The sequence below is a fragment of the Poecilia reticulata genome, chromosome 23 (genome assembly GCF_904066995.2).
Source record: "Poecilia reticulata chromosome 23, P_reticulata-male-v2, whole genome shotgun sequence".
In the NCBI taxonomy this organism is placed as follows: domain Eukaryota; kingdom Metazoa; phylum Chordata; class Actinopteri; order Cyprinodontiformes; family Poeciliidae; genus Poecilia; species Poecilia reticulata.
Genome location: NC_088852.1, coordinates 3,760,249 through 3,786,395, shown reverse-complemented (window position 1 = coordinate 3,786,395; position 26,147 = coordinate 3,760,249). Strand labels below are relative to the sequence as shown.

At 35.9% G+C, this 26,147-nt stretch overlaps 1 protein-coding gene across 2 annotated transcripts in view; it reads left to right on the top strand.

The window, feature by feature from the left end:
• Positions 1-26,147, top strand: part of magi2a (membrane associated guanylate kinase, WW and PDZ domain containing 2a) — a 241,119-nt gene that overhangs the window by 153,715 nt on the left and 61,257 nt on the right. For both annotated transcript variants that reach the window (XM_081604010.1, XM_081604011.1), the window contains exons 5-7: positions 5,186-5,396; positions 9,137-9,216; positions 25,786-25,843. In XM_081604010.1, the coding sequence (XP_081460136.1) occupies positions 5,186-5,396; positions 9,137-9,216; positions 25,786-25,843 (349 nt within the window). The remainder of the gene's footprint in view (positions 1-5,185; positions 5,397-9,136; positions 9,217-25,785; positions 25,844-26,147) is intronic.

The window sequence follows — 26,147 nt, the reverse complement described above, 5'->3', positions numbered from 1 at the left end:
GAAGATTTCATTTTTGGAAGTCTGGATTTTTTTCTTTTTATGTATACATCTAGGGCGGCCATCTTGTGTACCAATGTTTTTTTTAATTACAAGAAAAAACTCATTAGGAGGATAAAGTTGTAATTTTACAAGAAGTCCCACAAAAAATATAACCAAAAAAAAATAAAACGAGGAATGTTGAGCATCTTGTGAAGTTATACTTTGGTACAAATAAAAGAAATATGTAATCTGAATTAAAATACTAACAGTAGCAGGACTTTAAAAAACAAAAATCAAGATTTACAAGGACTGATCTGCTCTGATCCTGAGAACTAGACGCTTTTTTCCTCATTTAAACAACTTTTTCATTCTAATTTTGAGGCGTTTTTTGTAAAATTGCTACTTTTTCTGCTAGATTTATGGCTACATCCTGACAGTTAAACAAATATTTTTTGTCGCCTGACTCTGACTCTGATTCTCATTCAACCAATATTTTTGAAAAATATTTTCTCTCATTTCTAAAAAAATAAACAAAACAAAACAACAACAAAAAAAAAGCAGCTGGCAGGTGTGGTTACAGAAAAACTATTTTTCAACTCTTTTAAACAAGATCTGTTATGAAAAATTCACATTTTTCACTTTTTAATACTTCCATTTTAAGTTTCTGCTACTTTTAAAAACAGCCTTAGCGCTGAAAAAAGATCAACCAGCCGGTTTTTGGCAACAAGTTGCTGCTTTTTGGTGTCGCATTCCACAGGCACTACACTGTAACCTAGCAACCCCAGCCAAGCCCAGCCCCGTTACCTAGCAACCCAAGTTCCACCACATCTGGTCAGCTGGTTTTACTGCTGCTAGAGAAGAAAAGTGTTTTGTTGTTGACTTACCATCCAGAGACCACTTGCTGCACTCTTGTTGGCTGTGCAGGAGGATCCCCTTCTGCTTTTCAAAGGTGTACGGTTGTACAATTTTGTATCTGTTAGCAGCCATTTTCTCTTGTCACTGTAAACATATACAGAAATATGTAATGAACATGTCTTATATCAAATGAGCAGACACTGGCCCGTTACCTAGCAACCCCAGTGGAATTCTGCCCGTTACCTAGCAACCCAAGTGGAGCTCCAGCACATTTTGTCAGCTGGTTTTACCACTGTGTCTCCTGTACAACAGCTGCTGGAATAGTGGAAGTGTTTCGTTGTCGACATACCATCCATAACCCACTTGCTGCATTCTTGTTGGTTGTCCAGGAGGCTCCACTTCTGCTTTTCAAAGGTGTACGGCTATATAAATCCGCTCATGTTTGAAGCCATTTTCATGCGCGACTAATAAATATTGAGTAAAAGTTGAACTGAACTAAAATCTCATTATCTAAAGAAAGATTTTGGACAGAAAAATGTGATGAACGTGTCTCATATCACCCACAGGCGTGACGTAACCTGCAGAAAGACACATAATAGGTCACATTTATTGTGATGCACCTTCAGCTTTTTATTAGCTATTCAAACTTATCTGAAATCACACAGAGACTATTACACAGAACAGGATGTTCTGGCTGTTATCATGATAAACACCGGCTTTAATGGGAGCAGACCTTGAAAGACTCGCTGTTGAATCCCGAGGTTACATCAGCAGATGATACCTGATAGGTTCCCTTGATAGAGACGCACAAACAATTAAACCTTGGCTTATCAGAGCTTTGAGCAACAAAGACGCTCAGACGCTCTCAAACACAGAAAGCCTCCGAGTGCATCCCTGGATCACATGAACGGAGGATCATAAAAAGGAGGCATCATGAGTTTTTATTTTTCTTATTTTAAGTCTTAAGCCGCTCTGTGGTCCTGTGACTTTGCGAGGAGGGTTTTATAACCTGAGGAGTCTGCAGCTGCACAGAGGCAGCTCACAAAAATCAGAAGTTCAGGAAGATCGACTGGTGAATCCAATGTTCTGGAGAAAGATTTTAATATTCCCAAAGTGGTTTTTCAGAGCCAGAACGGCTGGTCAAAGGATGAGATTTTGGATTTCTTATCATAATGAACTCAAACAAGGTAAGCTGTTGATATTTAGATTATGTCTATACATAGATAAATAAATGTATTCATCCTGAACTCCTAAACTCAAACTAGATTTCCCTTTTCCAGAATTTTAGCTGTTTTAAATCTAAATGTTTAAAAAGTAGCTTAATTTAGTTTAAAATAAGTAGTTAGTGTTTATATAGGTTTTATCATCAATCGTGATGTTTTTTTAGCTGTTATTTGAGGGATTTTGCTACTTTTATTAGTTCAAAACAACAAATTATATAAATAGAGAACATTTTCTGCATAAAATCACTGAAGTTAGTTGCTATGTGACTCTCATGGTCTGAAAACTTTGGCTTAAAAATATTAAATTTTCACAATAATATAATGTTTACACAGAAATTAACAAAAGTATATTATTTTGTTTGCACCAGGGCTGCACAATGTTAATAATGGGGATTATTGCTGCGATGACTGTATCACTTGTGATAAATAAATTACACAAAAGTGTAAATGTTTTTCTACATTTGGTTAATAGCGAACAGAAACTACAGATAATGAGTTTATTCAGTCACTTTTATTGAAAACGTTTTGTGCTGCATCAAACAACAACTGTCACGAGAAAGAACAGAGAGCATGAACTAGTTGTTAATGTGAAAATGAGCCTTTAATATTACCAGAATAAAGTCGTGATAGTAGGAGAATTAAGTAATAACTCTATAAAAACTACTACACAAAGAATTTTAAAAAATAAAATGAGGAAAGTGAAGTTGAAACATATCGCCCGACGCTAAGTTTGGGTTGGAAATCTGGTTTGTCAGGATGAAAATGACTTACAGATTGTGGAAACTTTCTGAAACTTCAGGGAAAACTCACAAAATGCAGCTATGAAGTTAATTTAGCCTTAAATGATATGTTGCTGAAACGATTAATCAGATTAATCGTGATGAATCGATTATTTAAATAATCATCAACTAGCAACCGAGTAATCAATAACTGGAGGTTACAGACTCTAAAAAATTTAATTTGCCGAAAGAAAAACATCCTTTGAAAACTGTACAAAAGAAAAATATACATTTTTCAATTGATATGAAGAAAAACCTTTATATGTTCTACTTAAATCTCCACATGTGGCAAAGCTTTACCTTCACCAGTTCTGATTTATGGAAGAAAAATGTCACCTTTTACTACCCAATTATTGATTTGTTGATCCAAAAATAGCCAACAGATTAGCTCTACCAAAACTGAACCTTAAAGCTGTTTATGTCAAATGTTCACTTAAGAAATGTTATGTTGTGGCATTTACGGCAATAAAATCTTAATTTTCTGAATTTAAAAAGGAATTGAAATGTATATTTGCATCTTTTAATGCATTTCTAGTATTGTATAAGAAGACTCGTAAAAAGTATTCTTACTGTGACTTTGTAAGGAGTCACAGTAACCTATAATATGCCAATTCTTTATCCGATTAATTGATTAATCATACAAATAACCATTTAATCTGTAAAATAATCGTTACTTGGCTGAAACAATTAATCGGTTTCACCTGGTTTCAATTCTGGAAAAAAAACATCTTGCATTAGACACCTTTTGCTATCAATTATTAATCAGTTAATAAAAAAAAATAGAATCAACAGATTGGCTCTACAATGACTTCACTAAAGAAATGCTATGTTGTTTTATTCTAGGCAGTAAAATCTTTTATTATTTAAATTTCTTATTTTGAGTCTTTTAATGTATTTCTAATATTGTATAAAAAGAGAAGTGAAAAATCTACAGAATGTGCAAATATTTTTTATCCAATGGATCGATTAATCGTCAGAATAATCGATTAATCGCTAACTAACAATCATTATTTGCTGCTGAAAATTTTTTCCCCTCTGATTTACTAGAAAACTAGTTGAGTTTGAGTTGAAAATCAAATTCATCAGGTTGAAAATTACTTTCAAACTGTGGAAACTTTCTGTTACCTCAAGGAAAATTTACAATATCCAGTTATGATGTAAATTTTACTCTTAATGTTGTAGGGTTGAAACAATCTGTTTCATCTGGTTTAGATTCTGGAAGAAAAAAAACTTTCATTAAGCACTGTTTGCTAACAATTACTAATCAGTTAATCAAGAGGAGAATCATCAGATTAGCTCTTTAATTAGCTTTAAATGTTCACTAAAGAAATGCTATGTTTAATTTTAGGCAATAAAATCTTATTTAAAAAAGAATTGAATTGCTTACTTGAATCTTTTAATGTATTTCTAATATTGTATAAAAAGACAAGTGAAAAATCTGCAGAATGTGCCAGTGTTTTTTATCCTATGGATCGATTAATCGTCAAAATATCCGATTAATCGATAACTAAAATTATCATTATTTGTTGTTGCAAAAAATTCCGACTGATCTGCCAAAAACTAGCTGGGTTTGAGTTGAAAATCAAATTTGCCAGGTTGGAAACGACTTATAAACTGTGGAAACTTTCTGTAATCTCAAGGAAAACTTACGCTATGCAGCTGTGATGTAAATTTTGCTCTAAATGATGCCGATGACTCTGAAAGCAGGGAGATAAACGAATGCAGGAGAACAGGAAATATTCTTGACTGAAGCTCAGTACCTTCAGCCTGTGGGCATGTTTGGTGTGAAGCTTTCCTGCTGCTGCTCTCGGCTCAGTAGCAGCCGTGTGTGTCTGTAGATGGACAGTGTGGTCTGACCAGCACAGCTGAAGGGGAATCAATAGAGCACAGCGGTCTCTGTGATCTGAGCAGTTCACTAACTCTCACTTTCCCTCCCATAGATTATCTCTCAATCCCTACGCTTTCATTTGTTCCCCTCACTCCGCTCTCCTCCTCCAGATCTCCTCTGGGAAAGAGACACTTGGCATCTCTTCCCATTTTTCTTCCTGTGACACTTTCACACAGCACCACAACTCAAAGTAGAGCATCTCTGCCTGCTTCTGTCTCAATCTTTACTGTCTCCTCTCCTTTATTCATCTTTCTGTCTCGTTAACCTCCCTGCCTTTCCCCTGAGTCACTGCCTCCTATCCCTTTCCAATCCCTCGTTCCTATATTTATGCCTCAATCCGTCACTTCTCTGGGGTTTTTTTCGCCTTTCCTGTCTTGTCTTTCACTCTCCTCTCCTCACCTCTTGTCCTTTCCATCTGAGAATGTCGAACCTGACTCATCCTTACCTTGTTGTCACCTCAGAGTCGAGCGAGCACGAAGACAAGAGCACAGACGCTTCGGGGGACGTCGGACCTCAGAGTAACCTGGCAGAGGCCCCGGCAGAGGTTCTCCAGGAGGACGGCCAGTCCCCGAAGACGGTGGTCCCCAAACCAGAGGAGAACGACGAGCTAGGACTGCTGCCTGACAACTGGGAGATGGCTTACACCGAGAAAGGAGAAGTCTACTTCATCGAGTGAGTAGAAACGAATCAGACGCAGGTGGAGAAATTGCTCAAACACTGTGCTTAATGCGAAAATAAACTGACAAAAATGCACTCTAGTAAAAGTAAAAACATTTTTACTTGAGTGAAAGTAAGTCCTTGCTTTTAAAAAAATTACTTATTGTGCAAAGTTCACATTTTGAACCATTTTTCACTCCATTTTACACACTTTCGTTCTTCCATTTGGATCTTAACTGCTTCTAAAAACAGCTTTTAAAAAAAATACAGCCAGACATTTTCTGGCAGTTAGTTCACGTTTTTTTTTGGTGTCTAGAAAATGAGTCATTTCAAAAACGTTCGTAATTTAAAGTCACAAATAAGCAGACTCTACCCCGTTACCTAGCAACCCCAGCGGAATTCTGCCCGTCACCTAGCAACCCAAGCGGAGTTCCAGTATGTTTGCTTGGATTTAAAGTGACAAAGCAAACCCCATAAGAAATAATAAAACTATGAAAAACTTTGATATGTTCAGTATTTACCTTATCTGCCGTTTGTCTTTCTGTGCTTTCTGAGAAAGTAATATCTAAAAATTAGAAACTCATCAGTGTATTTTATTTAAAGGGATGCTACCAATGCATTGCATTTAAGCTTTACTCAGAGATTTACCCACTACATGATGATTAATACTTATTATATTTTGCCTCCATGAAGGTTATGAACAAAGAAGCAAAAAACTTAAGTCAAAAAGGATTTTTTTTATAGAAAATTTTACCCAACTCTCTAAATTTGATGAAATTTAAGAGTGGATTTTTCCCTTTTTTTTCCTCAATTGAAAATTATTCTGAAATTATTCAGTATTTATGTATTTTAAAACTTTTTGCACATCTTTACCGTTAGTTTGGATAAACTCTGACCAACTTTGACATAATAAAGTGACAAATTGTAACATATGTCTCATTTTTAGAATGTATTTTCCACCAAATACAGTTTTTGTAGACTCTGTACACTTGGCTTCTTTTTTCCTGCCTAATCTCTTAATGATCCAATGTTTATCTTTTTATTGCATATTACACTCTACTATCGCTAAAATGCTTGCTCTGAGACAAAATAAATGGATGCATGGTGCTTTAATAAGGATTTAAAAGTCCCCAGAAATCCAGTCTTCCTCTGAACTGCGCTGTAAAAAGCTCATTGCAGTTGTTAGCGCTTTACAGCTGCAGTAAAACTGTAGGTGAGTCTTTATTCTGCAGGAATAATGGAGTTGCCGTGTGCTTTTGAATCGGTGTGAAGGGATTTCAGCGTGTATTTAGAGATTTGTTCTTATGCACGCACTAGTAAAGTTCAAGCAGACATTTTTTTTTTTACTTTTGCTACATGACTGAGTCATTTCTTGACTCAAACTAGCTTGAAATGTGTGTTCAGCAGCCAAACATGATGACTTTCTGTCTTCATTAACAACAGCAGCAAACTTTTAATCCCCCCCACTGGAGATGACTTCTTGTGGCCCCCGTCCACCGAGGACATTACCCAATTAATTTGCTTTGCCCCCCTGAAGTGGTAGCTTGCTAATCGCTGTTGCCAAGACGTTGCTTATCTGCGATTGGCCGCCACATGAGATCAGTTTATTTATCTGCAGGCCTGAAAGTGAAGCAGCTGACAAAGTTAAGGTTAAAAACAGCGATGGCGATTCAAAGCAGCAAAGATCGAGTGGGGGGACGAGGAAGTGGTGCAGGCTGACTATAAATATCAATTGATGACAAGAGTAGAAGGGGAAATGAGTCAACGAAGAAAGAGGAGGACAGATGGAGAAGAATCAAACAGGAAATAAAAGAAGCTCACCTGGAGGAGCATCACATCTTGGCTCCATGCTGAAGGCGGAGCTTCATTTATCTCCTTTAAAGTGCGTCCAGCTTCCACTTTGTCTTCTATTTTTAGCTCTGGGGAAGCCAGCATCGGTTTCATCCCTCAGTCTAGTTCAGTAGAGGACAGAGAAGTGGAACTAAAACTGGGATTCTCAAATATTTTTTCCTTAAAATACGATTTGATGACTCACGACCACATGCTATTCCCCCCAGCTACTTCCGTGCCTCTCAGCACATGTGGGTTTCACACATTTACTGGTTTTTGCTGGAAAATTAACAGCGTGTTCCAAAATGAACAAGTGTGTATTATTGCAAATGATAAACACTTTGCTACAGCTCTGATATCTCAGTGTTGGTATTTCTAAATAAAAACCACATTAAGCTAGTAAAAGCTTACATTATTGGTGACATTTGAAGGGGAACTGTTATGTAAAAATCACATTTTGCACTTTTTTATACTTTCATTTGGGTCTCAAATGTTTCTAAAAACATTTTTTATGCAATGATTGGATGGTTTTTGGTGTCTTTAAACACATTTTTTTGAAGAACCTTCGGAATGTAAAGAAACAAATAAGCAGACACTGATCCGTTACCTAGCAACCCCAGTGGAATTCCGCCCGTTACCTAGCAACCCCAAATGGAGCTCCAGCATGTTTAGTAAGATGGTTTTACCACGGTGGGCGCTGTACAATGGCTGCTGGATGAGTGGAAGCTCTTTGTTGTTGACTTACCATACAGTCCACTTGCTGCAGTCTTGTTGACTGTGCAGAAGGCTTCACTTCTGCTTTTCAAAGATGTACGATTGTATAATTGCGGATTTGTTGGCATCCATTTTCACATGCGGGTGAAAACGTTGAGTCAATGTTGAACTGAGCTGACTAAAATCTAATTACCTAAGAAAAGAATTATTTTTTACAGCCCATAGATTTAGCTTAACCTGTTGAAGGAAGCATAAAGGATCACATTTACAGCTTTTTCACTCCAAATAAGGGGCTAAAATAATTAATAACACTTCATTTTTGAAACATTTTTAGCTGATGTATTACCTAACACAAAGCCTCTTTGAGCCTGCAGTGTATCATATGTCTTTAAGAACAATATATTCTCCACAAGAACAAAGAAATGTGTTATTTTACTCGAGGTTTGAAGAATAAAAACGTCCTCTGTGGACAGGACATTTCATTTCTCACACCAACTCAAGTGCAGAACTCCTGGGTCTCTTCCACTTCGGTGTTTGACAGCATAGCGACTGCAGCCACTTGAAATCTGCGACATATGATGCTTTTGTTTCTCAGACAATACACAAAAAAGAGGTTTTACCAAGATAAAGTATCAAGAACAAGCTAAGCTGTTCTTCCAGCAATGAGAGAGACGATGATTTAAAACAACAAAGCAAAAAAGTTGCTTGTTCAACTTTCGGATTATTTCACTTCTTTGTGGTTTTCGCTGGTGTTAACATCTGGTTGTTGATCATGTGTCTCAGGATGCAAAAAAAAAAGTGTTTCCATTGCAGTTTTGCTCAATAAAACACATTTTTCAATAGAAATCTCCATGTTTCCATTAAGCAAATTTACTTTCAACATGTCAAATTGCGCAATTATACAGTCAATGTAAAGGCAGCTACTAGCTAACTCAGTCCAGTTTGCTTCTTTAGGCTCTGGAAAATGTTTCCTAATCATTCTATCGATCTATCGGCCCATCTGTCACTTCTTCTACCCTCTTCCTCTGCCTCCTAATGAGCGACAGTACGCTAATTAAAAATAATGATTCCTCTTCAGTTCCCATTGAGTGTTTTTAACTTTTCGGAGGCGCACGTTAGGAGTCCACCAGCCTCGCCTCTTTGTTGGAAGCCTCCTCTCTCTCAGCGCCGACCGCAGTCCCGCTCACTCGCTCTCTGGTTTGTCTCCGCAGCCACAACACGAAGACGACGTCGTGGCTCGACCCGAGGCTCGCCAAGAAGGCAAAGCCGCCGGAGGAATGCAAAGAGGATGGTGAGTGCTGCATGCCCACCACTTCTCTCACTCACCGACATCGGCTGCTTTTATTTCACTAAATTAAACCGCTCGGCGTGATAAGAAGCAGGAACTTTGACGTTTATAAATCATTTTTAAATGTTGGATTGTTGCTTCCTTTTATGCAATTAATGTACTGATAACGTCAGCGGTTGAAGCGGCGTCCAGGTCACAAAGACTTCTTTATCCTGGAACCGAGGGAGAGCTGGAGTGTCGCTTAGCCGCCCACACTCTCCAACGGAAAAGAACGGAGACGGAGGAATATCAATGCAGCAGAAATTAGAGAAAAACAAATAAACACACAAGCGCTGTCGTCTTTATGAGATTTTTTGATTAACTTGTGAGCGAGAAAGAATTCAATGGATTTGAATCGATCAATATTGTCTTAAAAATTACCCTTGAAAAGAAAGTTTATAATATATTACATGTTGCTGTTTTTCTAAAAGAGATTCAGTGGATTAGCTTTCAGTTTATCCACAGAAATACTTCTGCAGCTGCTCGAATTTCCGACTTTTCCTCCAACATGAAAGATGGAAAAGATAAAAATCTCCAAGATGATGAAATGACACGGAAACAAAGACGGAGACACCAATGAGGAATTAGTCCAAATGTGTTCGAGCCTTTTTATCTGCAGCACTTCCGACCCAATTTTCACACTCAAAACGCTCAAATACTGAAGATATTACTGATGTTTGAGAGAAACTCTTTTGATCAGACCAAGTGTTTCATCAGCTTAGATTTTCCCATGTGAAAGAAATGAATCTAAAGTCTTTAAAAAAAAAACTCGTCCACACATCTGGAGTTATTTTATGTGTATTTGGCACAAATAATACTCAAGACATTTAAGAAAAAACTGCAAAATCACAAAATTCTTGTACTTTGGCAAAAACAATACATGTAATTTTAAATATCATGGTTTAAAAGTTGCAATTAATTAAATTTTTAATCCTAGTTTGAAAGTATCACCACTTTTTAGTCAAAAGTGATGCACTGAAAAAAGGAAACAAGTGATTCAACTTTAAAAAATAATTAATTGAGTTTATCTAAGTAAATGTATTAAGTTTATTATGTTGTCATGATAAACAGACGTAAATAAATTACATTTTATTGCATTTAACAAATTAAGTTGTTTTTTCAGTGAAGTAACGAGTTACATTTATTTGAGCAACTTTAACTTTTCCTTGAGTAACATGTAGCTTCAAACTTGAGTAACTAAATATTTAGTCAGCAAGCTAAATATTCAGATTGAAAGAAATATTTAACTTCAGACCGAAGTTAAATAATGAACTTGCTAGCAAAGTATTTATAGACTAAGATATTACTCCATATATTTATGGAGCTAAATATTAGTTTGCAAACAAAAACTAAATATTTAGCTTAGAACTAAATATTTAGTTTAAAAAGTAAATATTTAGTTCTATAGCTACTTAGCTTATGCTTTAGTGAGCTAAATATGTAGCTTCAGACTAAATCTTTAGTTAGCAAGATCATTTTTCAGATTGAAGTTATATATTCAGCTTCCTAGCTAAATATTAGCAAATGAAATATTTAGCAAGCTAAATATTTAGCTTCAAACTAAATATTTAAATTGTAGCTAAATATTTTTCTTGCTAACTCAGTAATAAACAAATCAAATATTTAACTTCACTCTAAATAATTAGCTAGAAGCCAAACATTTAGCTTCTAGCTAAATATTTAACTTGCTAACTACAAGCTAAACTGAATACTTAGCTTATTCATCTTGTTAGCTAAATGTTTAATTTGAAACTTTGTCATAGATAAATTAATGAATAACATGGTCACAAATGAACCCCAGCTGAGATTATTGCTGTTAGTTTTAGACTGTAATTTAAAAAAAATCCCCTCATTAATTAGTCATTTAATGAGCGGCAGGTGTGAACTTGAGTTTTATTGAAATTAGTTTGGATAAATTTACTAAATGTTACGATATTTCACACATTTTTTTGCTATTTTCAGTTGAATTGTACAAAATAATCTTCAAAACAGAAGTGAAACAACATTCAAGATGCTTTACCAGGGTCACATTTTCCCATAACACACCTTTAATATCGTCTCTATTTCTCTACAATGTTATGTAATAAGCCAAAAGCCTGCACAGCCTGTGGCACCAGCCACCCCTGGGAGCTTAGCTCAGTTTTGGATAAAAAAAAGCTACCTCTGTAAGTTTAGTATTGATTGGTGGGAAGGTGTGAGTGTGTGTGTGCCTGCAGGTGTGAGTGTGTGTGTGCAGCTATGCACCGATAAGCACTAAGAGGATCGCAGGGTGGAGTCTCTGGGGTGTGACGAGCCAACAGGCTGAAAGCAGGAGAGTGAAACTGCATAAAATGACTTTTCATGGCAAAGATGTGCAGCAGTGAATACAGAGAAGTCGACTTTTATCTGACTTCTTTCATCAGAAAGGTCGAAGTAATATGATGAGCCTGATCCGTTTGATTTCATTCCAATTGAGAGATTCATCCTTTAGCATCTCAGTTTATAGGATTATAAAACACTTGGAATTCACTTTAAATTGGACAATTGGACTCAAGTTGGGTTCTTTTCATTGAAAAAATTATTTAAACCAATTAAATTCCTCTGTTTTATGATGGTGCATATCTTTGCTTATACTCACTTTTTGTTTTTTTTATCTTTGTTTTCCTCTATTTAGCTGTTATTTTGGCGACTAAACTGCCAATGCTGAGAAAGAATAATGTCTAAACTAACATTTTCTTCCAAAGAAGCCAGACATTTGTCTTGTTCAGTAGTTTTCATGTCTTCTGAAGGTTTGATTTCATTTTCAGTCCAGTCCTTCACTACAACAGCATAATATATCCTGCTGGGTTTTTAGGAGCATCCAGGTCACTTCCCCGGAGTTTTTAATGTATCGTTATGCAGGAGAATCCACAGTCTTGGTAACGGTCAACCTTTGAAAAGGTATACGATTTGCTGTTGCTCAAAATGTTTGGCAGGTTTATTTGTAACAATTTTGGGTAGAATTTTTTTATATATTTATCATTTAGAAGTATTTCTGTTACAAGTTGAATTTCAGACAATCTTAAAGTGGAACTAAAACTCAGAAAAATGTAAAAAATGTCACCAAAAGTGGGCGGGGCCTAATAAAATTGGGGGCGTGGCCAAATATGGGGCAATACTCCCAACTCAGAGTATTTTTGCTATCTTAGCGACTTTGTTGCTATATTTAGCAGCTCTTAAGACTTTTCTGGCAATTTTTTGTTATTGTTTTCCTAAACAAATCTACACTGCAAAAACAAAATAATCTCTGTTTTTTGTCTAGTTTCTAGTTAAACTTTTGTACACTTAAAATAAGACAACAAACTTGTATGTAGAATTCAGGAGCTTTTTAAAATATATAATTCCTTAATATTGATTTAAGAAGTACTAGATCCACTCGCAGATTATTTTGCTTGTAGCAAAACATTTTTTCCATGTTATTAGTGAAATAATTTACCAATGGAACTTGTACTTTTTCCATCAATATAAAGGAATTATCTACTCAAGACAAGCGCCTATATTTTGCTGAAAAGTTGCTTTGTGCGTCTCTGAGTGGGATGTGTTTATATTTAGGAAAATTCAGCTGCAGTAGCCGCCCTTCAACCAGAAGAGGGCAGCACCAAGATGGTTTTAGGCTAAATATTGCATAATTAAATAAGTTTATACAAAAATGTCACATTTTGCACAGTAACAAAAGATAACTCCTAATTTATACAACTAACTGCAACAAAAAGCTGATTTGCGGGTTTTGTTTGAGTTCATGGAGATCCACAGAGTCGTGTCCTTGGTCCCATTTCATTTCTGCCTCATTGATTTTCTATATATCATCTTTTCATTTATTTATTTGAAAGAGACGAGCTCAATAATGAACACAAGTAAAAGATGAAGATTTTAATATGCTGCAGTTAGCATTAGAGCTAATCCTTTAACATGTCTCTGTAAATACTATGCTGATGATATTATACTTCTTGCTACTTTTAAAATGAGGCGTATTCAATGGTAATCATACAGGGATTTCTGAAATGTGAAATGTTTCCAATTGAATGAGTTTGCAGCTACAAAAACTGCCTTTTTATATGTAAAAACATCAAAATTTAAATTAACTCCAGTTGGTAAATCACATTTAAAGTCGTGTCGTCTTCCATATATGTCTCTACTTTCTGATTTTTAGTGTGTATGAATGAAAAAACGCTTTTTTGGGGGGGTTTTAAATCAATATCCACCTTTAAAAACAACAGATTAATTGAGCTGTTTGGAGCTTCACATTGTTTTACTAGATGAAGGTGAGCTCTGATATCACCTGCCAGATGAAAGTACTGAAAATGATAATGTTCTGTATTTCACATGAACTGCAGCACCTGAAGTAAACGTTGTCACCTTTGGTTTAGAGAACAACTTGTTTTCTCTCATGTTTGAAGTCAGCTGCAACCCGAACAGCAGATCCTGTCAAAACGCTGAGCGATGACGTACGACGGGTTTATTTTGTTTCAAAGCAACATCTTCTCCAGTGAAGGCAGAGCGTTGATATCACAGGCGCCTTTTAGCTGCATAACTCACTATATAAATCCCTTTCAGCCTCTCTGCCTTTATGTTTTCTCACCTCCTCTTTCTACCTCCTGATCTATCTTTGTCCTCCTCTCCCCGCCTCCCGTCTCTGTTTTTTTTTTTTTTTTGTTTTGGAAGTAAAGAAGTAGGACAGACTCTTTAATTTCCTTTTTTTTCTCCTTTTGTTATAGCAAATATTTGTTGGCTGGGTGAGAGGAAACGGAGGAAATGCTTGTTTCTTTTTCTCCTAATGTAAGCAAACATTGGGAGAAAGTATTTTATGTTACAGCCACAAACTCTGCTGTGTTTTTTAACGGGAATATACGTGATAAGACTAATGCAAAGTGCTGCTTTATTACACAAGGGGTGACCAAAGTGTGGCCTGCGGGCCACCTGCGGCTCATTATAGTATTTCTGTGTGGCCTCTGAACATAATGGTTGATTTAGATGCAGGCGTTTCATTTTTATTTAGAGTAACATGATTACAGATTAAAGTCTTACAATAGAAAATATTCTCTATGTTGTGCTTTAGCCTCATTCTGTAGGATTTTATGCTCATTTAGTTGGATTTTTATATTTATTCTGTAAGTTTAACACTTAATTTCTAGTGTCTGAAATTGTTCTTGAGGGAAACGAAACATAATTTTTCGGTAGAGAAAAAGTTAAATTGTGTAAATTATAGACTGGCCACTAAGAAGAAAGTATAAAGTCAAAATGCTAATGTTTTTCCAAAATTCAAACTTTAATCTCAGAGTTTTGATTTTTTTTTTCTCAGAATTCTTTTTTTAAATTCAGAATTTTCTTCTTTCACAGAATTCTGAATTTTTTTTCTCAGAAAATCAGAGAAATTCTTTATGACCTTCACAGTCATAAAAAAGCTCAAATATTCTGGCACATATTTCTAAACTGGCACCACAAAATCAGCAATGATTTAAAAATAATTTAAACAACTTTAAGAAGTACTTACTGGATACAGACGTAGCTATTTATTATCGTTTTAACAGATTAATAACTTTTTAAAATCCTTTATGGAACAACCGGCCCTTTAAGATCATTCTTGGTCTTGATGTGACCCAAAAAGAAAATTAGTTTGTTGTACACAAACAAACTGGAGTTCGATTAAAGCGAACAAAACAGCAGCTGATGTTCATTCATCCTTAGATTCTCTAAATTTCTCTAATTTTTTCAGTTTAAATCTGAGTCATTCATTCCCTCTGTTGCCACGTGCTTGCTGAAAGTTTCTGATTTGATTCAATCAGCCGAGAAAAAGTTGAAAGTTTTATGTCTGAATTTCATTCATGAAATTAAATAAATAAAATCCGGTGAAGTTTTCCAAGCCACTGCAGGAAGGTGAGTTCCAGCTGATAAATAATCCGTCAGATTGTTTATCCTGGCTCCTGCAGACGGTTCAGCGGCGTGAATGAACACCGACAGGGAGCGGGATTATAACTCCGGTGATGCTCAGGTTTGAAGGATGTTAATCGTATTACAGAGTTCCTTTGTCTTCCGCTTCCACGAATCCCCCGCAGACATCGCGCGTCTGCATATAGAGCGGCTTGTAATTACATTCTGATCATGTGAGGGGAGAAGTTATTAACCGTCTCACACCGACAAACGTTGGGCTCACACTTTCTTCTTCTTTGTTCTCTCCTGGGGAAACAGCAGAGCTGCGTTAAACCCGTTTTTCTACCTCTTCTCTGAGCTGCAGTGGGTCTACGTCCCTTTAACACATGCATCTTTGGCTGCAAGTAACGATTATTTTAATATTTGATTTTTTAATCGATAAGTTAGATGATTAATCGATTAATCGGATTAAAAAATTTGACTCATTCTGCAGATTTTTCATTTTATAAACCAATAATTCGATAAACATTTTACTGCCTAAAATGCAACAGCAGGTCATTCCTTTAGTGAACGGTTGGTCAGTTGTAGATTGAGAACTTTTTGCATCAATCAATCAATAATTGGACAGCAAAAGATGTTTAATTTAACATTATTATTACTATTTTTAGATGAAGGTTATTTTTTTAATTCAAAATGTATAAATATTTTATATAGTTTTGGTTTAATTACTGCTCTGTGTGTTGTTCTTTCAGAATATTGTCTTTTTTACTAGATTAGTTGATGATCGTTTCAGTAATCAACTGATTAATCATGATTAATCGTTTTAACCTTAAACTAAATCAAGAGATGCAAATAAATTTGGGTTAGGCTTTTTAAACTAAGATTTTTTTTTTGCCTAAAACTCAAAAATAAAACATAAAACATTTTTTTGGTGGATGATTTGTCATTCACCAAAGGAATGACACAAAAGTGTTTTTATTAACCGATTAATTGAATAGTTTAGAAGTTTTGGTTTAATTACTGCTCTGTGAGTTTCAGCAAATGGCCTTTTCTGGTCTGTATACTCCAGTTAACGATTAATCAATTACAAAATTGGTTGACGAGTATTTCAGTTAGTCGTGATTAATCACGATTAATCGTTTCAGCCACAAACCGCATGTCCAGAAATGTTACAAAGTTTCACTTTCGCAGCGTTTTCAAATTTTTCAACACGACTGTCGCTTCTTAAAAATGAAAATTCATCCCTCAGATTGATTTTTAATAGACTTGAGATTGATACGTCCAGGCAAATCTCCATCTCTTCTACCAACTCTGACTTTTCTCTGCCGACTCTGATAGATTTCTCAGTCGTCTCTCCTTTTTTACGCTGGAAGTTTTTCAGGGGACGCAGCGCCTCTGTGCAGTCCTACAGGTGAGTTATTATAGATGTAGAGACGCGGCGCCCTCCTTCACCTTGAGGCTCCTGCGTCGGAGCGGCGTAGAGGGGAGGTGCGGCGTTGCTGTCTGCGACATGATTGATGCGTGTATTTTGAGCGCATCCCCAGCAGAGCATGCCTGGGGCCTGGAGATTGGAGCAGGAATCTGTGTGTGTGTGTGTGTGTGTGTGTGTGTGTGTGTGTGTGTGTGTGTGTGTGTGTGTGTGTGTGTGTGTGTGTGTGTGTGTGTGTGTGTGTGTGTGTGTGTGTGTGTGTGTGTGTGTGAAATTAGCTGTCAGTGCTACTTGATACCAGTCAGTTTTCTTTCTTTTTGCTTAACCGTGTTGTTAAAATTTCTATAAATGTCTAAATCACTGCAAAGTTTTGCAGCAGTCTTCAACCTCCTGCTTTTAAACATTTAATTATAACATCGACGTTTCTGGGTTTTAGTTGTCGCCTTCAGCAAAAGCCAAAAAATTAAAAAATATGTTGCCTTATGGGGCTGCACAGTGGTGCAGTTGGTAGAGCTGTTGCCTTGCAGCAAGAAGGTTCTGGGTTTGATTCCCGGTCTTTCTGCATGGAGTTTGCATGTTCTCCCTGTGCATGGTGGGTTTTCTCCTGGTACTCCGGTTTCCTCCCACAGTCCAAAAACATGACTGTCAGGTTAATTGGCCTCTCTAAAATTGTCCCTAGGTGTGAGTGAGAGTGTGTGTGCATGGTTGTGTGTCCTGTGTGTCTCTGTGTTGCCCTGCAACAGACTGGTCACCTGTCCAGGTGACCCCGCCTCTCGCCCTGAACGTTAGCTGAAGATGGGCACCAGCAACCCTCCCAACCCCACTGAGGGACCAGGGTGTAAGAAAATGGATGGATGGATGGAGGTTGCCTTCTGGAATTACATTCATGCCTAATCATGTAAATAAAAAAACAATTAAATGAAACATTTTTTTCATTGTAATTTTCTCATGTATCTAAGCTAAAATTACTCATTTCCTTATTTTTTGTTTTAAAAACAGGACCTTCGTTTTTTAATTTAGGTGTTTTATCTCTAAATGCCTGTTTTGGGTATAAAAATGACACTTTTGCATGTTTGTAATAAGTTATGAAACAATTTTTTGGTATGTTTTTCATTTCACCATTTCTAGAAATACCACAGAAATTAACGAATGTCTCAAGTTGGTTTATATTCATGCATGGAAAACGCTCCTGTAACAGGAAGAAACCTCCAGCAGAACCAGAACCGAAAAGCCTGAATGCATGTAGAATACACAATAATTTAAAATAATCCACATTTCGTGGTAAAAAAAAAAGCTTTTTTGTTTCACCAAAAGAATAGGATGAATTCCTCACATATTCCAGCTCATTTATAAACACAGAGGACCGTTTATTGGAAACGAAGCCAGAGTTTTGGTCCCGCTCTGTTAATGCATTGCTACATTTCTTGGCCGATTTTTCCCGGGTTTCCAAACGGAGTCGGAGTAAATCAGCAGCTGCAGCGCCTGCTGCGTTTTGGGCTCGGTGCTTTTTAAACCACCTCTTTATTCTCAGCCCTGCTCACCCCTTCAGTCAAGCTGAAGGTGTTAAATTGGCGGCAGGTGAGGTTTTCTCTGCCGGGTCATTTTCATCCGTCAGCAAACTCAGTGCGGTTCAGAGAAAATCACATGTGACAGAGCCGCAGAGCGTCGCTCGGAGCGCTCGGCATCTCTCTTTACTCTGTTTTTGATTATAACCGACAGGCTTTCATCTCTAAATATGAAGAATTTCCTCATTTATTTGTTCTCGAGTTCCTTAAACTACAAGTAATTATTATCGTACCCTACAATGATTCACTTCAGAGTGATATCTTCATCTTACATGTGGTTGTATGTCATCCTAAAGCTTTAAATGTGACTTATTGGACTTCCTTAAACAGGTTACGGCCTATACAAAACATATTCTTTACATTTTTCCATAAAATCATTCTTGGATAATGAGATTTTAGTCTGTTCAGTTCAATATTTACTTAACGTTTACACTTGCACATGAAAACAGATGAACAATTACACAGCCGTACATCTTTGAAAAGCGCAAGTGGAGCCTCCTGCACAACCAACAAGAATGCAACAAGTGGTTTCTGGATAGTAAATCGGTAACAAAACACATTTTTTCTTTTTTTTTTGTTTTCTTTCCAGCAGCCATTGTATGGCGGTAAAACCAGCTGACCAACCATGTTGGAGCTCTGCTTGGTTGCTAGGTAACGGAGCATTGCCCGTAGCATGCAACTCAATTAGCAGGTTTTTGAAACAGCTTATTTTTCAGACACCAAAAGAGTTTTTAAGCACTTTGGCTGTTTTTAGAAACAGAATAAAATGTGAATTTTGCCTCATAGGTTCTGTGCAAACACTTCTAAAACAGAAATTACCTGTGAATAATTGTAAAATAAAAATGTACATCTTTGTGTAAACACCAGGTTTTCATCATTTTGAGGACGGCAGCTGATTAATTCCCAAAAGATCAGGCGAAATTAATTTCTCTCTGTAGTATCTGCAAATAATGCCCTTAATTTGTCCAGTGGGATGTGCACAGCTGCAGCTTTTATTATCGCCAGATTAATTTTGTTGGACGAAATGCATCACATTTTTTTAATTTTTAATTCAGTGGTGTTTGTTGTTCACTCTAAGGCAGCTGAATTATTCCCAGCTCTTTATATAAAAGCAATCAGCTGAAAAAATGAGGAGGATGTTGTTGTTAAATCTCCACAGGAAAGATAAAGACGTAAAAACTAAATTACATGAATCTAAGTCAACTATCACCAACCTGACCTCTGTTACTGAAAAATAAAACTCTAATGAAAACATTTAAATAAATGGATCTGCAGAAAAGAGGCAGAAATAAAAATACAAAAATGAAAAGTGTAAATCTGATATTAGTCGAGTTTCCAGTGTAAATTTCTCCTTTTTCGTCTAAACTAACTTACTAGTAACTTTCAGCAAGAATAGGGGCTTATTTTAAGTCAATAATTCCCAAATATTGATTCAAAAAATACTAGTTCCACTGGTAGATTTCACTTACAACCTGGGTGTCCAAAAGTGCGACGCGTGGACCATTCGTGGCCCTTTCACTGATTTTGTGCGGCCCCATACTATAATTAAAAATGATACAGATTTGGCCCGTAGATGCAGATAAATAGTTACACATATAATTTTCTTACCCAGGAAAATGTAAAGTAAAACAAAGTATTTGTGTTTTATAACTAAGTTCTAACAGAAGGTAAAATTAAGTTTATCCAGAAAGTTTTACTGAAAACTGCTTTTTTTGACTCAAATTCTGTTCTTATTAATTTAAATAAATTTGTTCATTCGAGCTCAAAAGAAACTGAAAACTTTTTCAATACAGCAAACATGCAAAGTTAAAGTAGTAAATTTCTGCCAAAAAGACTCAGAAATCTTTTAGAAAATTAAGAAAATTTGCAAAAAATTTTTTTTAAATATTTTACAAAAACATTTGGAAATTTCTGAATTTCAAATGTCGATTGAAACTTTTTCTAGAAAATATCAGTTTGCCAGAAACTTTCTGAGATTAAACACAAAAATTCTGAGTTTTTGGTGGAAAATTTCTCCTTTTATTTTATGTACAATGACACAATCGTAAAAATCGCTTTCGTGTTTTGAATTTTTCAATTTTTTATTTTTTCACATTTTTCACTTACGAGTGAAATAATCTGCCAGTAGAACTTGTATTTTTACATCTATATTAAGGAATTGTTGACTTAAAACAAGCTCCCTTTATCTTGCTGAAGTTACTTGTAAGTTAATTTTGTCTTATTTTATGTCTGCTAAGATATTTGCACTAGAAAGTAGATGAAAATACTTGGTAGATTTTGTGTTTTTGCAGTGTTCAGAGCTCAACTGACTAGATTTTGGCCTCTGTTGGCAAAAATAATTTCCCTCTGATCCGTCCAGAGTAAAGTTCTTCTGCTGCATGAATTGAATTCAAAGGTGCACCAAGCAGCGAGATGTGACTCGAATTTTGGTGACTAAGGAAAGGTCTGCAGGCGGTGAAAATGTTTCAGCTCAGCGTCTTTGCTTTTCAAAGCTGGGAGGAATGAAGAAAGACGCCGCAGATTCTGAAGACTGTGTGGTTTATCACACTCGAGTCCAAATGAGGAAAAGGAGAATAAAAACCTTTGAGCAAGCAGCTCAACTTCAAAGGCGATCTCTCTCGGAGTCCATTTACTACGGGGAAAATGAAGGAAAGATGGAGGAGGAGAGGACGGTGCGACGCCTCCTAGTGGCAGGAAGATGTCTGCAGGTTGAACGTTTTAACTTGGCTAGAAAATTTCCACAGGGACCATTTTAAAAATTACTTCAAATTCTGGTTTTAAACATAATTTCATTAAAAAATATATTTTTTTAAGTTGTTAGCACAATGCTAACTGAAAGAAAACACTGTAACGTCTTCAAACATGTTAAATCTGGATAATTAACCAATTTCACTTCTGAAACAATAAATACACTTTTTATTTCCTCTCATGTTGAATCTTTCCACTGAAATGGTTCAAGGTGCTTCAGTCTTGGTTTTTTATTCTCTGTAACCTGAAAAAAAACTGGTTCTGTTGTAAGATTAGTATAAAGAATTATTATTAATAATAATGAAGAAAACTCTGAGCATCCTCACTATGAAACTATTAAGGATGCTCTATTCATTTCTATTCTGGATTTGTAAAGAATTTTTGAATTATTTGTGATTATTTTCAATTTATTTCAAAAATAAAAAGTTGAACACTGCAAAAACACAAAATCTTACCATGTAGACTTTGGTTTAGTTTCTACTCCAAATAAATTAGCAACAAAACACATTTTTTCTTCTTCTTTTTTTTTGTTTCCAGCAGCCATTGTACGGCGGTAAAACCAGCTGACCAAACATGTTGGAGCTCCACTTGGTTGCTAGGTAACAGAGCATTGCCCATAGTATGTAACTCAATTGGCAGGTTTTTGAAACGGCTTATTTTCTAGACACCAAAAGAGTTTTTAAGCACTTGGGCTGTTTTTAGAAACAGAATAGAAGCATAAGAACATTTAAAATGTAACTTTTGCCTAAATTAGTTCACTTGAATAAGATAAAACTAACATAAAAGCAACTTTTCAGTGAGATTTAGCAGCTTGGAGTAAATAAACAATTTCTTAATATTGGTGAAAAAGTTACACTTCCATTCATAATGTGACATTTTTTCCATAACTTAAACAATCTGCCTGTGAAACTATTACTTTTTTTTTTTAATCAATATTTAGGATTTCTTGACTTAAATTGAAAAGTTACTTATTTCAAGTGTGCACAAGAAAATAGACCAAAATTACTTAAGATTTTAGATTTTTTTGCACAGAATTTTCTGTAATTAGATTTTTTATATATATATATGTTACTCTTTAAAGCGATCAAATACATTTCTTGCCCTGTATTGTCTTATTTTATAATATTCATATATTTTAACTTGACTAGAGAAATAATACATTTATGTCCTAGAAATCCATCTTTATACCCCTTATCCTGGTAAATATTAATTTATTCAAGCCATATTGGATTAAAAACCTTAGATTTTACACCCTCATTCATTTATTGATTGAGTTTATTTAGACTTTTTTGTTGGGTTTCAAATTCTTGTTAACCCATTCCTACAATTTAGCAAATCTTGTGAACTTTAATCAACGTTTTGAAACATTTACCAACACTTTTCCGTCTCCCTTTCAGCACTCCGAAATTGTACCCGATTATTTTAGCGGCTTATTAAAACAAACATGTCAGAGAAGTGAGAATAGCAAAGCGCAGACTCTTTAACGGCCGTGTCGTGTCTCTCTGCTGCTGAAATTCGAGCCATTTGTGGCTCCCTGCTGTTTCCTGTGGACGTTTGGATGGATAAGCGTTTCATTAGAAAGCCGCCGAGCTGCATGACGTCCCTTTGATCTGCTGCACTCGTGTGTGTCCCACATGTGAATGATATTGTGTGGAAGGATTCCCATAATCTGTATGCATGTGCACATGTACGTCGCAGCCTGTAAACGGTGAAAACAAGTTGTTAATGTTTAATAACTGGAGATGAGTGAATGAAATGGTGAAAAATCCTAGTGGTAACTGGGTTATTCAGGAGGCTCAGGTGGCTAAATGGTCTTTTTCTGCTTTTTTTTTGTCATCCTGATCAAACTTACTTATCGAATTTGGTCAGATGTTTTTAATTAATTACCTATTTGTGTTTGTGTTGTGTATTTGTGTTATTATTACACCACCTGAGCACAAGCACAAGCTCATACCAACTTTATTTATAAAGCACTTTAAAACAACCACAGCTGATGCAAAGTGCTGTACATTAAAACACAACATAACAATAAAAAAGTGAAAACTCTTACAGTTTAAAAACAAAAACATACAATTTAAAACTAGATCCCACTGGAGTTGAAAGCCAAGTAAAATAGATGGGTTTTAAGACGAACTTTAAAAGCTTGGTCACTGTGTGTATAAAGTCATTTAAGATCCTGAAATAAAACCACTAATTATTTTTGGTTAATGTTTTAAGCTTTATTAAAAATTCTGCTAAACTGTTGTTGACCCGTTTGTTTATTTGGTGTTTTTGACACATTTTTTAAAAAAAACAATCTTAGTTTGGTCTGTATGCAGTTGTATGATGGTCATTTGTAAATATATTTAATTCTTCCGTTGATTTTTTGACATTTAAAGCAAGTTTTTTGTCTCCCAAACTTTGAAAACTCCTGAATTTTTGTGTTCTAATTGTGTGATGAATCACATATTGAACCTTAAAGGGAACCTGTGATGCCTAAAACAAAAACAATAAAAACAGCCATTTTTTGCCAATAAGTTAATGTATTTTATTGTTTGTAAAAAATTATCCATTTCAAAAACTTCCGGAATGTAAAGCCACAATTCAGCAGGCTCTGCCCAGCTCGTTACCTAGCAACCCCAGCGGAATTCCGCCCGTTACCTAGCAACCTAATCTGAGCTCCAGCAGTTTTGACCAACTGGTTCTTTAAGTTAAAATTAAAAAGTAATTTATTGATCCCAAAGAGAAATTAAATGATGTTGTAACTCAAATTCATCAAGGACTAATTGTAGATGGTTATAGCTGTTGTATCCATTTTCTGATGCGAGTGAAAACGTTGGCTAAGCAAAAACTTATTTGGATTTAAAGTGACAAGAGGTTCAAAGTAGGTAGAACTAGGCAGACTAAAAACTTTTTAAAGATTATTTATGCAAAAAAAATGTATTGAAAATGTTTTGAATCGCCCGTAGACCTACACCAACCTGTTCAGGTCGCCTTTAAATATGTCGGTTTCCAGCTTTCCTAGCTAGCTGACTCTTTCCTACATGTTGTGATTGCTTTCGCTTGAGGAAGCCTTGTGGAACAGTGGTGATCATGTTGAATTTGGATGCTCAGCCTGTCTGTAGCTGCATTTACACTGAGCTTGTTGCTGTTGTTGCTAGGCATCCTGAAAACCAAATTCATTCGAGTTGTCACTTGTCTTGGATGTCTCCTGTCATCAGATGCTCGGCGTAAAATATGAATAACAAAGACATGCAGGAAAAGGATGCTACGGATAACAGATGGTTTTCCCATAGTTGGGCACATTGGGTTTCCGGTTTGCAGCTTTCAAAGTCCAGTGTTTGAACAAATGTCATAATTATGGTGATTTTTGTCAATATGTTAATCAACTTTTCTTTTAAAAGTAGCTTTTGTCAAAGGGAAGTGAAAATCTAACGGCTTTCATGTACAGTTCATAGCTGCAACCCGTTTCAGTCGTGGAGTTCGTTAACTTTTCTGCAGAAGCTGTAAATATTCTCCGGTTTATGCCTTGGGGATTTAACACCCTCAGGTTTTGTGCCTGTCCAAAAAGAAACTCTTGTGACTCTTTTCAAAGTTCCCCCATCAAAACACAAGATTTGCAACCCTGAGGAGATGCAGGACATAAATAATTTATGGGTTTAAATTCAGCCACCATCAATATTAGGAACTTTTTCTGTTTAGAGATGCATTTGATGAACAGCATAAAAGAGCCACTGGCCTCTTTAAATCAATGAATGCAACATGTTGAGGCTCTATTTTTATTATTATTGATCTTCACAGGCCCAATCCATGAATAATTGGTGTACATTTTGTTTTTTTCAAGAAACTATTTTAAAATATGAGAAATCAGTTGGTTTTATTGGAAACGGATCTGCCTTATTTATTGAAAAATCAACCTGATGGAGGACAGGGTGTCAGTGGGTCCTTAAATTCATGTACAAAAGAAATGAAGCCATTTAAATGTCTTAAATTAATTCAAATAAATGTCAGTTGACCTTAGTCATTAACCACAGGTCTTAAGACTGTATTTAATCTCATATATTTAATGTAACGCATGTTCTGTCAAGGAAAAGTTTGAGTCACAAGCAGACATTCTTTTCTGTGACTCGAGATGGTTGAAGCTACCACTAACTATCTGCTAATATACCATTGCTAGCTAGCTGACATTCGAGGATACCACTATCTGCTAATATACCATTGCTAGCTAGCTGACATTCGAGGCTACCACTATCTGCTAATATACCATTGCTAGCTAGCTGACATTCGAGGCTACCACTATCTGCTAATATACCATTGCTAGCTAGCTGACATTCGAGGCTACCACTATCTGCTAATATACCATTGCTAGCTAGCTGACATTCGAGGCTACCACTATCTGCTAATGTACCAATGCTAGCTAGCTGGTGTTTGAGACTACCTAACTGAATATACTCTTGTTGACTAGCTAGCAGTTGAGGCTACTATTAGCTAGCTGCTAATATATGCTTGCTAGCTAGCCTTCTTACATCTATCATGGGTAAGTATAAATTTATTGGCAGTTGGTTGTTTGACATTCATCTCTGCAGAAAAGCTTTGCAATACTACAATCTAAAATAGGCCATTTTATTTTGTACATTTCTGTCACAAGGTCTTAAACTTAATTCATAATGGTCTTAAAAAGCATTAAATTTGTATTTTTTATCAGATATTTTAAAAAAGGATTTTGTATAGTTATGCGTTTTAGTTTAAAATTGAAATTGATTAGAATTGATTGAAAAATATTTACTAGTCCAGCTTCAAATCAGATGCCTCTTTATTAAAACAATGCAGTATTTCTCTATGCACAGTCAATATGCTGATATGTGATAATAGAACGAACAAAAACCTTCATTATTGTTTTCTCTGTGTTGTGTGTTTTCTCCCCAGAGCTTCCTTATGGCTGGGAGAAAATCGATGACCCCATTTACGGCAGCTACTACGTCGAGTAAGTTTAGTGCATCTTTAATATTGCCTTTGATTTTCCTGCGTAGCTTGTTGGTGCAGTATTAATCATGTTTATTATGAGTAGTTCACAGTAGGAAATTCTCCATTTATGCTCCTGCAGGCTTTGAAGGAAGTTTATTAGCCAGACTGTGCCTTGGTTTTTCTATTAGCCTGTGTCTGATACGGTGTTGGTGCTTGTATTTATTAATAGATGAACTCAGGAGCAAGAATTTGCACTCGTGTATCTCAGACTAACTGCTGCAGTGGTCTCTCCTCGCTGTTACTGGGTTTTATTCTTTACAGCT